At 46.5% G+C, this 16,960-nt stretch overlaps 1 protein-coding gene across 1 annotated transcript in view; it reads left to right on the top strand.

The window, feature by feature from the left end:
* The window catches only part of megf11 (multiple EGF-like-domains 11), a 57,087-nt gene that overhangs the window by 17,189 nt on the left and 22,938 nt on the right, over nt 1-16,960 (top strand). Inside the window, exons 6-8 of the mRNA XM_084671792.1 lie at nt 1,510-1,602; nt 16,305-16,551; nt 16,731-16,851. Of these exons, the coding sequence (XP_084527918.1) occupies nt 1,510-1,602; nt 16,305-16,551; nt 16,731-16,851 (461 nt within the window). The remainder of the gene's footprint in view (nt 1-1,509; nt 1,603-16,304; nt 16,552-16,730; nt 16,852-16,960) is intronic.

A 16,960-nucleotide genomic window follows, 5' to 3' on the forward strand; every position in this document is an offset into this window, starting at 1 on the left:
GTATCTAAAAGGATGTGATGCATTAGCATTTCCCAGGGTCTGCTGATCAGATATTGCTGATTGAAACTAAACTAAATCATCTCATCACGATGACATTGTATTCTTTTTGCTCTTGTCTTTGAATACTCCACATATTGTAGTCACACATTGATTACAAGAAGTCAGTTGGACATTCGCGTCAGCACAAAAGGGAAGTTTCCTTCCCCCTTCACTTTGTTGGCTTACTGTAATTGGACTGTTTGACACGAGCTTACTGACGTGGTGAGATCTTCCCATCTGCTTTATCTCTCTGGATCTACAGTTCACCGTTTTTGCCCAGGGAGCATTTCTGCAATTTGCCCTGGCCTGTGGCTGTTTGGGTCTCTCTCCTTTCCCACCCCCCCTGCGGCCCTGTTCTTGGCTATGGATCCCAATCGAAGCCTGATTGAGTGATAATCTATAGCAGCTCTGTCCGTGCCTGGGGGCAGGTCCGGTAGAGACCCCCTCTGCTTACAGGACTTACTTATCCATATATTGTTTTAATACAATAACCCCATGCACTTCTGTCTGCTTAAGAAACATAGGTGCAATTCTATGTTATTCTAATCCCTGAAGAAGAAGACTGTAAATTGGGGGAAGTAGCTAAAGTTTGGCGCAGTGGCCAAGGTTAGTCAAGGGAGTGGCTGTTCATGACCTTCAGCTGCTGGCGTAGCATCATCCCTCAACTGGATTCTGATCAGAGCGGATTGTTCCAGTAGCTCTGGCCTGATGGCTTTCTTCCTCAGATAAGAGCCTGTCGGTTTCAACCCTGCTGGCCAGGCGACCTTGGCTGCCTCAGCATTATTCATACTAAGTGGCAATTTTTTTTGTTGAACTTTTCTTTAGGCCTCGCAAAAAAAAAAGAGGGTCTCTGTGACAACAGTTACATGTAGGTCATTTAGTTACCCGGCTGGACCAAATTTCCAACTCCATAGTGGGCCCTGCCAGGAATGCTAATGTTTGACCAATCAATATGGCATTGTGTTGCTCAATATGAATGATCGAGAAAACTGCACACTTCTCAGTAAACACTGCAGTAACTCGGCTCGCTAGCTTAAAGCATCGCAGTGACAAAGAGCTAGCTGATCAAATTAGGAGGGATTTACAGCTTGTTTCCTCGAGGCTCGCGCTGCTGACGCCAGCCCGCCCTAGGAGAGCGCAGCTCGACGATGAACTGGGATGTTGACTGAGGACTCAATCTCTTAGCGAATCGTTTAGTGTCATGTGGTTCGGGATGGGTGTTAAATATGACGGCCAAGGCACAGATGGGGTCCCCTGATGATAATTGCGATGTATTGAGTGTTTCTGTTTTATGGTCAATTCTCTTTCAGTTCCCTTCTCAGCGGTTTACATTATGCTTCTTATTGGTTGTTTAATGATGTTTTAGTATGTGTTGAGTGTGTGACTGAATGTGTGTGTCTGGGTTTGTGTCTATAAACTGGGTGTGTACTGATGCTCCTGTGTGTGTATGTGTGTGTGTGTGTGTTCCAGCACTGTGCACCGAGGAGTGTGCGCATGGTCGGTGTGTGTCTCCTGATACGTGCCAGTGTGAGCCTGGCTGGGGAGGACTTGACTGCTCCAGTGGTGAGTGCACTTCACCTCTGACCCCCACACCAGCCTACTTTTGGCATCCTTGATCCATGAACATCATCCTCTTCAATGTTTCTCATTCCATCTCCGACACAGGCGTTTTAGTCACTTAGTCTACCACAATTGGAGTCCATGAAACACGATGCTATTTACTATCATTTACTGTCACACTGTACGGCGTATTAGTCCAACAAAAGTACTTGGACAGAAACAGGTGAGCCACGCAGAGTTTTTTATCATCTAGAAGTGGAACTGATGTGCCTGATGAAGATGGCGGATGAACGGCCAGTTGTCCCCTCCCCCCACCCTCCTCCCCTCCACCCGCCTGCCTCCACAGCTCTCTGTTATGGTCTTAATCATGATTAGACTAGTGCCTTCCACTAGTGCAGTCAAAGGGATCGATGCCAAACTGAAACAAACAGGCCTCTGACTCTCCACCCGTTTACTGGTTTCCCCCTGGTCCGGTGCAACGCAGGACTCTTACAGGGAGAGGGGAGGGGGGAGGAGGGAGGAGGGAAGGGGGGAGGGGGGAGGGTACACACAGTGTGTGTTTGGTAATCAACTAAATGGTAATAGTAAAGGTTCCATGGAGGCAGAATAAGAGCACAGAGGTATTGACTGCTGTTATATTTATGTGGGATGGAGGAAAAGAGAGAAGGGAAGGAGGTTGAACAGATTCCCCGATACTAGTTCAGGTCCAATGCAGTATGTGACCCAACTGACCCCGTTGGCCATGATGTCAGCAGCTTGGACAATGTTTCACCCACGGTGACAAACCATGTGACTGATTTGTTTACATCTACAGCATGTGACTCCAGAAGCTAATTCCAGATAAAACAATTGTGAAGGTTTTTATAGCAACCTATTTGAAACCTGTATAGTTGAATACTGTCAATGTTCTACTAGCGTTCTGTTGATGCTTTTGGATGTGATTCTGACGATACTTTTCCTGGCTTTACCTAATCTAAAACTCTGGACTAATTTCACAGTTTTTAGACAGAAGGCTGAGCACTTAGGTCTCCTGCTTTCAAAACATCTTTTGCCAATGAGTACCAGTGGCTTAAAACATATCTGTGGGGCTGTTATATAGATCTATGAGTTTTCATTAACAAAAGAGCCATTCCCTGATTACCAACTGTGTGTAAATCTAGCCAATGTGTTGCGCTGCAGGTCCACTGGAGCCGGATTCATGGGCATAAATGACAAGGCTGAGCGGTTTGCTCCAGTTCACTCCCTCACACTGGTGAGGGTCCAGAGCTCCCCTCTCAGGGAGGGTGTGAGCTACACGGTCCCCAGAGATACCCGGACCACTCTGGGTCGGTTAGGAGTGCAGCCGCTCGTGCGTTCCAACACGCAGGTGCCCGGCTCCTCCGCCTTATTACAACAGACCTGATGACTGAGACAAGAGGCATTATTCATCAAGTTTAGATTTCCATACCAGGCATCGGTCCAGGCTTTTTCATTTATGAGCTTTCATCTGTAGAAATGAGGAATGTGTGCCAATTTTTCAATTAAATGTGCCCCCCTTTTTTCCCTCTATAGAAATGGTACCGCTGGTTGTGTGCGTCTTTAACAGTAAATTTTGCTCTTTTACTCCGCCGATACGTGTTTATGTTTTTTGGTGTAAGTGGATTCGGTCAGGGCCCTGCTGACCGAAAGGCACACAGTCACCTCTCCTGCCCCATCCAGTCACATGCTTGGCTTCTGCAACTCAAAAGGGTGTCCACAGCTATTGGTGAGTAGTGGAGGTATCTGCCCAGGGGCAGATAACCTTCCTCTCCTGCCGTGGCAGTCAGGCCTGAGTGAAGGAGCTGGTCGTGAGACAGAGGATGTGCTCGTGAGATAAACGGCGTGTATTCCCTGGCTCGGAGAGATGGCACTGTCGTGGGATTGTAAGCAGCCCCAAGTTGAAGTGACAGCCTTTCAGCTGACGATCTGGAGCTGGATCAAAGACTTGGACCCTGTTTTCTGGAGCAGCCCCCACCAGGAGGCCAGGCCTGCATCTGGGTCAGGTGGGGAGTAGAAAAGACTTGTACTGGTTTGTTGGCAAGATAGAGAAAGGGGGAGAAGGGAAAGGTAGAGTGGGTGAGGTAAGGCTGAGGAGAGAATGGGCATTTTTGCACCAACTGTTGTCCACCTGCTCTAGCCTGAGGGGGTGGCCCATCTCTCCCATGCCAGGGGAGACAGAGACCCTGAGCTCAGACGTGACCTCTGATCTGTGCAGACCTCCTGCAGAACCTGAGGGTCATCACAAGGACATCTGGTAGATGGAAAGATACAGAGAGCAGACACAGCCCAGTGCTTGTTTTTCTCCTACGGCTCAGAGCAGTGGGATTTCCTGGATTCGTCATCATATGTGTATCTGTATTTCCTTTGTGCTTTATTGGAGCAGACCGCAGTGTAGTTGTGGACCAAGATACGCAACTGCTAGTTGTGGATTGCACGAATATAAAGTGCTGATCGATGGCGCAGCATCAAAATAAAGCAAGATGGCTGGAAAACGCCTTCAGTGCCTTCAGTTATGAGTTTTCTTGTTGCAAAATCAAGAATATGTCATTTCAAAGCAGGGACAGCCAGTAATAAGGCCGGCTGATGACCCTTCCCCCGTGCCTCCAGGGCTGTGCACTTCTCAGCACCTCTCTCATGATTTAATCACTTATATGATGAGGCCCTGCCTGTCACTCCCACTGGAAGAGCCATACTACAGTAATAACAGCTTTCAAATAAAGCGAATGATAAAGACGGATGGCATTTCTACCGGATATATTTAGCCGAAGACTGTCATCGCTGAAGAAATATGAGGTGAAATGAAGCGCTATCATTGATTTAATGTGCTTCACTTGGATAAATGATATGTTTAACCCAGGTGCACAGTGGAAGAAATGTGCTTAAATTTGGCGGTTTTAGTGCTTTTACCTTTTACAATTGGGTGTGTTTTCTGTTTTATTTGCGAAGTGAAGGTTCTTCCAGTCATCCAGAGATTCTAAAATCAATGCCTCTTTACAAGATAAGTGTTTGGAAAGTCTGAGGAGTGGTTTAGCATTGTAAACCGGTGTCTGCCCTCTGCGCTTCAAGGAGGAATCTATCACACATAATAACGTTTGTATTCCACGGTTGGTCAGCCATGGACCAAGAGCTTGACCATCTCCTCTTTAATGCAGGCTAATGAGAAGACTGCTTTTTGATCCATGCATGTGTTGTTTGAATGTTGTGTTTGTGAGTTCTGTACTGCTCTGTATCTAATATGCAGCCGTTATTCAGACAGACGGACATTACTGTAGCAGACAGTACTTTGGTGTTTAGCGTTGGAATTTGTAAAGGCAAGACTGTAAATTGCAGTGAATGAGAGAGTAGAATACCAACATGGGTGTCTTTCCTGAGGGGCCGAGCACCTTTTCTCTGTCTTCTTTTTCTTCCTGCTGTATCTCTGGACACCCTCTCCGTTATGCTCACTGCAGATCACCAACTCTCATTTATTTTATTTTTTTATTTGTTAACTTGTCAGGGACAATGCAGCGCACATTATTACATACATAAATTACAATATGTTGTAGATGCGTTGCATAGAAGGTTTCTAGCCAATAGGCTAATTTGTAAACCCAGTCCCTGGTCAGGTCTTTCAAAACAGTTAAGCGAAATGAAATGTACTGCATAGTGTGAGTTACACAATCAAGCAGCAGATACATGATAAGATAATCTAAGAGGCCCTACAGGCTCCTGAGTTGTGTAAAGTGTGCAACAAGAGGACGCAGACGGTGGATTTGCTACCATGTTAGTAATGCCGGTGTGTGGCTCCGGTCGAACCAGTCTGAAGAGAGCAGGGAGATGGTGTTTGAACCAAACACGGGTGGGACATGTAAAGCAATGAGCCAGAATCAATAGGATATCTTGTTGTTCTGAGACTCTGGGTTTTTCAAACGGAGTTAACATTCCTGGCGTTGCGGCCATGTTCTGAGAGCGGTGGATATTACAGTCAACGTGTAATGCTTCATTCATTTTGATAGATCAAAGAGCACTGACGGTTCTCAAAGGGACAGGAGTAGACTAAGACCCGTGTGTATGTGTGTGTACAGTATCTGTGTGTGTGAGAAGAGTGTGAGTGTGTAAGGATGTGTGTCTTCATGGGTTTGTGTGCACCTGTTGTTGCGTGGGTGTGTTATTTTTGTGTGTGTTTGTGTTTACATTTATTGCATTTGTTGGCTCTTGGGGCTTGGCTTTTCAGGTGTAGCATGGTGTACAAGTCTCCCAAAGAGCATTGCAGCCTTGTAATTTACTGCCCTGTACGTGACAGTGTTGTTTATGCTGAGCGCTCTGGCCCTTTGAGATATTGGTTTACTGCACCCCGTCTCTGACCCCATTCTTCACTGATCAAGAAAGAAGGAGGGATTATCTTCCCAGCCAAACAGGTATTGATGTAGCTTGTTGTCTACAAAAATAACTTGGTGTGTTTAACACTTGTTTTTATCAGATTGTTGAAAAAAAAAGGTTGTTTTGTCCTTAAGTGACTTTTGTTATTTTTGTAATTTTTGGACTGATACTCTTATTTGTATTTATTTGATCATATTTTACACAATTCTACCGTGGTGGGATTGTATGACCGCCGTCCGTGGTGTGTTTTGAGTTAAATACGTGCCCACTTCTTTGGCATCTTACGAATGGATTACTTCTCTATTACACAAACCGGTGTATGTGCACATACACACATGTGCACATACACACATGTGCAAGCACACTGAAACCCCACCGACACTCTGGCTCAAGCCCCCCTCCTACATATTACCATCGCTCAGTTAATCACAGCATTCACAACAAACATTCTTTACTTGGATTTTCTTACCATTCCATTAAGCTGGACTCATTCTCCAAAAGTTCCCTGCACCATTAACTCTGGAGACATACGTCAAGTTCTGGTACTGTGGGTATGTGTGTATATGTGTGTATATGTGTGTGTGTGTGTATATATGTGTGAGGTAAATCTGTGTCCTTTTTGGGAGAGGAATCTGCACTGAAAACACAATTTGTTATCGAATATATAACCTCACCAAGACTGAGCTGGTAATGTGGTAGAAAATTCTAGCTGGTCTGTGTAGATATGAATAGTCGAAGATGGCGGTTGCAATTTAATTTATTAAGACTATACAATTTCATATGATTAAACAAAGTACTTTGTGATCAGTCATTAACGAAGGAGGTGCCATCTACACAGATCGTTCGTAAGAGTGATAGAGACTATCACACATGCTCAACCTTATATAAACTTTAGATCAATGGCATTCTGTAAGGTCAATCAATCAATATAGCAAACTCTGTGATTGGCTAACTCAACTTAGTGACAGCTTGAAACAATACATCTCCACCAAGAGTCCCAAAGTTCTTTGTTGTCACAGCTCTCTCCAGAGCAGCAGATAATAAAGCCACAGGGGTTGACCAGTCAAATGGTCGACTGTCCTTTGTGTGACCATCTTCAAACAAGAACTTAATTAACATCACCTATGAAACAGGAAGAGTCAGGGCAGCTTGATCCATTTATCTATCTCACCACAGGTGACAAGAACAATACAACCAAACCCACAATGTCCTTAGACCAACTGTCACTTCCCCCCCCAGGTGACAAGAACTCTCAGGTCACCCAGACTTCCTGTCTCTTAACAATGAACATAGAAGATTATAGATTTCATACACATATATTTGTGCATATGACCCAACATTTCTACAACAGTAAGTATGGTTGTTATGGAGATGGAAACAATTATGGCAGTAGGCCTACTACAGGTGCTCTGTCTGATGATGTTCAGAACCTTGTACGGTTCATTATCACTGTGGAGAGGAAGGTGCTGGAACACTACTCATGCTGAAAGCCTGTGGATCGTTTGATTTAATAAGGACATTAAAAAGCCCCTATCTCTTGTCCTTAAGAGAAGGTCGCTGAGTGTAAGATGGCTGAAATGCTATGATAGTCTGATGATAAGATAGCAGAGGAATACAAATGTAGAGCAATTCTGTGCTCTGGTCATTTCACAGACTGTGAGACACACATGATTTCCTGGTCCAATTCCATGTTTAAGAAGTTAGTCGTTGGATTTAATGACCTCCCCATGATTCTGAGCGAGGCTGAGGTTTTTTGCTAAAAGTTGCAGTTCCTCTCATTTAGCCTGTAACATTGAATGCAGTCTCTGTGTATTGCTGTGCCGCCGACAATAGCCACATAACTTCAGAAGAACGCATTCCGACTCCAGAGGTGTTCTAACAGACACACCAGGGCGACACCACCATATCTGAACCTGAACCTATACAGTCCTTTAACCCGAACCGTTTATCGGTTTACACTAGCATTTAGCAGTGTTGAATTTCCTTTAACAATAACTACATCTACAAACATAATTGAGACACAACACCATGGACTATTGTTTGAGTCCATGGACACAGCTGTAATTCATGTTGCTCACTGTATTAAGTGTGACACGATTCTCTCTTTCTGAATGGAGACTTCAGAGATCGATGACCCTTTGAGGAGACCCCTATAGCACCTGTATCATCTTTCTGTCTCCTAAGCTATTGTAGTCCTGAGGAGAGTAGCTTTTGACCCAGCTTTGAGCGCTGAATGTGGGGGTTACCAGGGGCCCCTACTTTGGGTGCTCTCTGGTGGTGTCCTTGGTTTGCTTGTGGAATGGGAGCATATTAGCAGTCTCTCTCAGACCCTCTGGTGCACCTGCAATCTCCTGATGTTTAACCCTGGACTTCATTGGAGTGTTGCAGTGATTACTGGGCGTCCAGGGGGACATCGATTGTCCTGCTCCTCACAGGCAAGCCCCACACAATGCTGACGAATGAACTCATGGCCCTGCCAAGTCCAATTAACTGTCAGTGCCGCATCGACGGGCGCCTCCGTTTGTTGAGAGTGAAGAAAAACAAACTTTTAATCAAATTTGCCTCAGGGCCCCAGGGTATCTGGGGCTGTGTTTTGCATTCTTCCCTGTTCTCTCTTGCTTGCAGTAGTGCCAACCCCTGGAGGGCTCTATGGTATTGTGCTTGTAGGGAGCAACTCCAACAAGGACTTGTGCCTTGCTCTACTGACAGGTGGAGCCAGCTTCGAGATTCCTTCTCACCCAGTACTGGGAACGGAAACACTTATTGTGTTACACACATCCTGGTGTTAGAAAAATAAAGGGGAAATCTTACCCAAGTTTATGGCTTTTTTTTTTTTTACTACATGCATGCCGCTCTCTGAAATGTCTATAAGCCTATTTGACTTCCAGATCGATAGCGCCTCGGGTTCCGAACTTGTAAATTTGTTTGTGTTTTCTCTGAACACGCTCCTCCGTGATCTCCACAAACAGCATCTGCTAATTCTCCCAAGGTCAAGATAAACTGCTCGACTCTCCCCCTCTTTGATTACACTAATGCAGACATTACAAGCCCAGAAATTCAATTAAATCGGTTGCTTTAGCCTCAGAAGAAAATTCGAAGGCAAAGGACAAGAAGGCGCGGAGACGCTATCTCCTGGGTGGAGCTTACTAAGTGGAACAAAGGGACGCAGTCTGGGATTTGAGCATCGGAAAAGGGCATCTGGATGATAAGGATCACAGGGAATTTTACAGGAAATGTAATCGCTGCGAGACACTAGGATGCATTCGCCAGGAACGAGGCTGTGCAGTACAAAAGCTTTGTAACACTTTAAAGTAGGGGTGCAGGATGACCAAGGTCATTCACAGTACAATATTGCTTCAACTTAAATGTTAAGAGATGTTAAAGGCTGAGTTGGGTTGGACAGGCAGAATAACAAGGCTATGAGTGAACACGATGTCCTACTGTACACACTTTGTTTCAACTTTCCAATCGACCTGTCCACTAAGACAGAGAATAGCAGAAAACTGCTGACCAGCTGCTCTGGGCACACACTTTCAGATTGATTAATTAAATCTTAGATGTTAGATTTGCATACCCTTTACGCCAAGAGATTCCTCTGGGCTTTTTTTGGTCAAATATTTGGATTGTGATGCACAGTCACCTCAAACGTGTAAAAATGCCAGTTATAACTTTCCTTCAGAATCAGGGAAAAAGTAATATTCGGGCGCACGGATCAATAGCCCAGATGCTGAAATAGACTAAACATTACTAAAATGAAAATAGTTGGACACAAATAAATTGTTCGGTTCTATTAGGCAGACATTTACAACGGTATCAGCAGTGAACAACATTGTACACTCGTTTAAAAGCCTTACATCCGGATGTCGTTGAAATGCTGTGAAGCAAAATAATGCAAAGAGTTCTTGACTTACATCAAAAACCAACGTAACACCCCTGCAGGCTGGGCTGATTCATTTGAGACCCCTGTTCAATGCCCTCATCAGACTGTCAGTGGGGGAGACACAACCCCACCCTCACACACACACACCCACCCACCCACCCGCACACAGTTGCTTTTGTCTACCTTCACTTTCATTGTGACTTTGAGAATCCGCAGGAATAATTCATGGGACTTGCGAGGAACCACAAGAAAAGAACAAAATGGCATTCAGAAATTCAGCTCCACCAGTTCATTTTGAGATCATTTTGCACTCCAGGATTTTCTGACCTCTGTGAAGGAGTCTCATAATGTAGTTCCTGTGACATTAGTTTGCAGACTGGCTGTCAATGCACAGTGCCCTGCCACTTCAGACCTCCAGAGTCCCATAGAGATTCTTACTGAGTCAGTCCCCCACTTGTTCTTCTACTGTCTGATAGAACCTACGCTGAAGAACTGAGGGTACCACTACATCAGTTAGATGAGCCCACTCGATTTCTATTTACCAAACCTGACCCCACCAGCACCTGCCCACGCTTAGCTGATAATGAATACTTTATAAATGCTGTATATCGTAATTGTGTATTTTAATGGAATTTGTAGGTGCTCTTAATAACAGCAAGGGTTCTTGGAACATTAGTGCATCGCGTTTCCTCAAGTCAACAGCGTGGGCTTAGGCCTGATGACCTGCCTCATGACCCTGTGTTGGATCTTCATCTACGCTCCGTTTCAGCTATTTGCAGTGATCATGAGCAGACATTCACCTGCCCAGAACCGTAGACTCCCTCCAAGATTTGCAGCCCTCTTGATGATCATTTGCATAATGTTAGATCATTAAAAAGAAATTATCCTATGCGTGTGTGCGCGTGTGTTTGTGGTGGAAAGGGTTTGTCTGAGGGGGCCTTCGGAATTTTCCAGATCCTTTGAGCAAGCGCTCCCTAAAAAGAAGTGTGTCCGTGTTTATGACGCCACGCACAAAGCAGGGACCCATCCCAGTTTCATCAAAAGCCCACGGTCATTATTTGGACGCAACCGCTGTCTTGTGTGGCTTGCTGTTTCCATTTGACTTCCATAGTGGCCTACTCCCCGATGCTCTGAGTCGTGGGTGGACAGAATGCTAAAGTGATGTCCTTCATCCTGACAGTGACATCCACAGTGCTGTGTCTATCTTTAGGGCGGAAGAGGAGGCAGTGTTCTCACTGTGGCTCTGGAGCAGCTTGCCTGACACCTGTCCCAATGTCGCCCGCCCCCCTCTCTGTACCTCCACATGAGGGTTTGGGGAACTTAGAAAACACTGTTACACTCCACTAGTCTGCAGTGGCTTATGAAGCATCAGAATTCCCTATTAACATATTAACATTAACAATGCTCTCCTCATGATATCCATAAACATATGCTTACGGTTTATGCTGCCCTCTGCTGCAGGACTTTTAGGGAAGATTCATCGATCTGTGTTAGTGGCTCACATCCCAGTCAATCCACTGTTTGGTTAAAGCCCTTCTTCTTTGACTGATGTTCTATTGATGCTAAGTGTTCCCCTCTCTATTGTCCATCTCCATCCCCCCTCTCATGCCCCGTCCCTGGCTTGAATGGTGTCATGGGAATGTGGATCAGCCCTCTGTGCCGAGACCAGGCCCCTCCCACATCGACCGACACCTCCCTAAGGCTCGTTCTACCTCATCCTAATTAGAATTATTAATTGGAAATGGGAAATCGATGGGTGCAAATTAAGAGAGGCGGGTCTCTGCTTTATTGAGCTGACATTGTCTGCGGAGTGGCTGTCCATGGACATCACTGACCCCTGCTCCGTGCAGGGTGTCGAAGGCTGCAGCGCCCACAGTATCTTTATTTATGACCTCAGTCACCGCGCGAGCAAATGTACAGTAAATAAGACACGCACCCTATTATCGTTGATGTCTGTAGGTGTCCTGCTACAGGGAGCAAAGGGGTTGTTTTTAACAGGACTGGGGTGGGCGGGGCAGGGGGGGGAAGGGTGAGTTATTAATTGGAAGACGCAGTGGGCTGTGTAACAATGTGCTGATAGCACACTTTCGTGAGCCGCGTCAGGTTCTGTTGAATAAGCTGCTGCTTTTACTGCATCCAGGCATCCCGCCCACCATGAATGCATTATGGACCAACCTGCAGCCTTTATTAGACGTTGCCCCTGCATCCCACGCTTATTGTCTAGTGGGCAGTCTGTGAGATGACCTGGCCTTGTCAGCTTTGGTGAACTTCCTTACCTTAACTCTGTTAATACGACGTATCGAAGAGCTGCCCGGGGGAGCCCCGGCCCTTCTATCGATCCAGGTTTGCGTCCTGAGCAGAACTTGGACAAATGACCAGATCCTTCTCGGGATAAACATCCAGGTCAGACGTTGTAATCATTAATGTATCCTCTAAAAGGAACGTGCTTTTACACTCATTAGTTGTGTGGTTCTCAAGAAACAGTCACACAGTTCCACAGCCACATCTTGTTAGCTTTTCAGCCTCTGTTCAGAGCTTCAAATCAGCAATGAGTAAACTGCGTTCCATGTATAGAAGAAAGGCTTCATACAGCAAGTAAGTAGTCTCTGACTAGGGTGTGAGCAGGTGTGTGCCCTTGCATGTACTGTCTGCATGTGTGTGTGCACGTGTGTGTGCACGTGTGTGTGTGTCTGTGTGTGTGCATGGGCTTGATCTTGTGCTGCTCCACATCCCAGGGGAAGGTGAACTCACTGGGGCTTGGCCAAGATGAATTAGGGCAGGACCAACAACACGTCCCTCACCGACAGCACCAGCTTGCTGGGTTCCCTGTTACCCCAATTCAGCAGATTTCCCTCCATGACTATTGGCAGTTACTTCTGTATATTTAGAAAAACATCCATCAAGCTCACTATGATGTATCCGAAATATGTTCTTGTTGCGTCGTGGTTTCAGTGTGTTAATAAATAACAGAGTCATGTGCCTGGACAGACCGTGGTGGGCTGGTCTTGTAGCATGTTGTCAGCTGTTACGACTGAAGATTAAAAATAACATAAATGCCTTGAGACATTTATCATTCAAGGTCACACAACTATCATCACTTTCGCACCAAGCCCTTCTAAAATTCATGTCTGCTCCCACTGTTAGTCTAGCCATGAGTCAGGGAGCTGTGATGAATGAATTCATCTGGGCTGAGTGAATGAAGGGTCTGTGAAGGAATGATACATTGGGTGAGGCTTTATTTATTAACGGCACTAATTGAATTAGTTTCTGAGGGGCTAATGAGATCTGATAACCTCCTAATGAAGAGTTGATGCTAATACAAGTTATTTTACAAATGTTGTGGTGAGAAAAACATCATAAATTAGGACTCAATACCACATTTTAGGAATCTTCAGCCAAGAAAAAGCTTGGCTATCTAAAAATGAACACATCTACAGTATGTTATGAATTGTCTAAAGCTATTTCGATATGCATTTTGAAACTCCACCGCCTTTACTGTACGGCACTCCTCAAGTCATCTCCTCACACTCCTGTAACCTTTGTGGAGACTCAGGCTCATCAAAACACACCCGAGGTGACAAAAAGTACCGGAACCTTCTTGACTGCTGTCAGAGTAAAGAGCTTCTCAACTTCTTTTTGTTTAAGGAAGGCTGTAGAATCTTCCAGCATGTATTATTAAAGGTAGTGTTCAAACACTACTTTGAGTAATTTTGTCCGTTTTATTGTCAGGTCATGAATATGCGATCGCTCTCTTCCACAATATTGAGTTAGTCTCACTTTCCCGGGTCCAGTGAGGTGTGTGGTAGGTTTATTGGAATGGATAAAAGCAGGTCTTTTACTGGAGCTCTGCTCTTTGGAGTTTCTCTTTCCGTGTTTATGTGACAGTGAGTGATTCAGGTTGGAAGGAGAGAACCTGGGCTGTCTGCCAGTCACTCCAATAGGACTAATGTGTCCCTGATCTCTCCCAGTCAGAACTGGCAATTCCAGCGTGTCACTGAGTTATACAGCCACCTCTGTCCACAGCTATCAAGCCATCATTTATGCCAGTCTTGGCTCCAGACAAAGTCAGGGCACATCTGTATCACGCGTCCTGCTGAATAAATGAGATGGAAAACTGTTGTGGCTGTCTGCCTATTGGATTCAGAAAGAACTCTGTCTTTGTGAAGAGACTCGTCTTAAAGGAGAAGCTTATGTGAGCATTTTAAATGGCACATGCTCTCTACAGTGAAGATTTTGAAAAAAGCCATTTTGCCGAAGAGGCCAAGTTCAGGAAAACTTCTGAGTCAGAGTCAAATGCCACTGAAAGCTGTTTAGGTTTAATCTTGTGGCAGCCAGCCACAATGCATGCATGCTTTAGAGAACACTTCATAGCTCAGCGCTAATGGGATGGTTCCCTCAGCCCATTCTCTACACATCACCTTCCCGAGTTTTAAGTTTGACGCCCCTTCGAAAGATCCGTTTTGTTTCAGCCGAGGGGATTGCATGCGATGTCAACCACATGTCCCTGTGGGTGAGGTTAACCATGTTTACACCGTCATGCTTTAGGATCCGTTGGAGCACAGGTTGGCTGCTCTACGCTCCTTCTCATTAGTTTGTCCGACTCAGGCCAGACCAGTTAATGGGGGTTGGCATGGCGGGTTCTTCAGTCCCTGGCCTGTGTGGGATTCGCCGCCCACGCTCCGAAAACCACAGGGGGTCCTCATCCCTCTCACAGTTGAGTCTCCCTCTCCAAAGCTGCCGCTTTAAACAACTCAAACCGAAAGTGATATTCTCCAACGTTTCTCCAATCTCTTCTCTGTTTGCCCACAGCGCACAGTGAACTCTGACTCCTTAATCACAGTTAAATGCTGTCAGTGCTGCAAAGGGAGCAGTTGCCGTGGTGAGCCTAAAAACCTCTGTACAGGAGGAAGACGGGCAGATAATGGGCTTTGCTCCGAATGTGCTGAGGCATCCCACTGCAAGCTAAAGAAGGTTTAAAACTTCAAATGGAAACATTTATGGAGCTCCTAAGAGGCAGAAATGTCTGCAAATTAAGCTCTGCCTACATTTCTCTTTATTTTTGCTGTCACCCCCCCCTCCGGGTTGGTCTTTCCCTCAACGAGTGGTCATGGAGGCTTTTCAGAGCCGTCACTGTTGGACTCTGCGGTGGGTGAACACTTAACGTCGGCCGTCTCAGCATGCTGGCGGTTGTAAGTTGCGAGCGGAGGTGAGGAGGTCTCTGGGTAGGCGTTGCCCCCTAGAATGGTGGACGTGTGCTGTTTCCAGTGTGGCTGAAGGAAGAGAACACTGATAAGTGCTGATAGACTGCCTAGAAGAGCTCTGACGGAACTGCTCATCTATTACGCCGGCCTCCCTCGCACACCTCACATTTGATGTGCCGGGGTCGTAGACGTGACTGCAGCTCAACCTTCAGGGAAGTCAGCCACGCCGGACCACTGGCCAGGAGCACATTAGATGGAATCGATAGTGGCCGCCCGCAACGTGGCCTTTAGCTTATCGTGGCTGGGAGGCCGCTGTGATCCAGGACCCCCTCCAGGGCAGAGCTGCTTCGAGCAGGAGAAGGATGATCATCCTCCTGCTAGGTACTTGGCACAAACAGGCCTCATTGATGACCACGAAACAGGTTTCATTAAGGCCCCTTCCCAGTTGATCACGGCTCTGGCAGGAAGATGGCATTTCGGGAAGGAGTCTGGTGTCTTTACCTTTTGTGAGGCGGTCTGCTGTGATGTGGGAATCAATATGTAAATATTCACTGTCCTGTAAACTGTGCCCCATGCTGGGCAGTGATGCAAGGCTCTGTTGCTGCTTCTGCAAAAGAGACAGACATAAGTTCTTACAAGCTGGTGAAACCTCTCCTACCCAGGATTTATACCCTTCCATGTCATTCCTGGTGCTGTTGACTTGGCTTCTAAGGACTCTAATACAGAGCAATTTGCACACTTTATCAAATAATTGTTATCAACAAAGGATTTCTCAAATGAGCCAGAGATAATTCTGAGAGTAGAGAAGCAGTGTATTTTCAGTCTCTTCTCCATTCTCTTCTGGGGGCTCTGGTATCGATAAAGCATTGAAGCATTAAGTGTTATTACTTTACAAATCTTCCTCCATGCCAGGGCCGGCGTACAAGTTGGCAATTCAGACTCACTGTTGAGGATTTATCATCAGAATTCACTTCTATGGGTTCTACAATTGAAATGTGGGGATAAGAACATTTCCCTGCTTAATATCTCAGGTCTTAGGTCGATTACTTCAGTCTTTTCCCTAACTGTACATTGATGTGCACGGATGTTTCACTGTTCTTGTAAGCGACCCCAGATGAACGTCGTGTACAAACAACGGTGATGTAATGCAAAAATGTGCCTATCAAGTACCATTAAAACCATTACCATGACTACCCATATGCATGGCCCTTTATGGTCTGATGCCACGTCTCTCTGTGTGTCTGCAGGCTGTGAGAGTGACTACTGGGGCCCCCACTGCAGTAACCGATGCCAGTGCCAGAATGGGGCCAAGTGTAACCCCATCACAGGGGCCTGCGTCTGTACCGACGGCTACCAGGGCTGGCGCTGCGAGGAGCCTTGTGAGCGGGGTTACTACGGCAAACTGTGCCAGCTCCCTTGCCAATGCCTCAATGGCGCCACCTGCCACCACGAGACAGGAGAGTGTATCTGCGCACCGGGGTACTCGGGGGCCTTGTGAGTACCTCCCGCGTCAAACGCCGACGCCCTCCCAACTGTTTTCTCTCTCCGTGTCATTCGTGTTCTGCGTCTGCCCTCCTCAAAGGGGAGACAAATCAATATGCATGACGGGCATTGTCGTCGGCCGGTGGTGTGACTTGTGGCGGTGTGTGTTCTCTCGCTCTGTGACGTGCCAGCTGTGGAGAGCGCTGCCCCTATGGCAGCCACGGCTCCCAGTGTGAGCAGAGCTGCCCCTGTCAGAATGGAGGGACGTGTCACCACATCACAGGAGAGTGCTCCTGCCCGGCAGGATGGACGGTAGGACTGCGACTAGGGAGGGAGGGGGGAGGGAGGGAGGGAGGGAGGGAGGGAGGGAGGGAGGGAGGGAGGGAGCGAGGGAGGGAGGGGGAGGGAGGGAGGGAGGGGG

The sequence above is a fragment of the Hypomesus nipponensis genome, chromosome 14 (genome assembly GCF_054491055.1).
Source record: "Hypomesus nipponensis isolate SF chromosome 14, ASM5449105v1, whole genome shotgun sequence".
NCBI lineage: Eukaryota > Metazoa > Chordata > Actinopteri > Osmeriformes > Osmeridae > Hypomesus > Hypomesus nipponensis.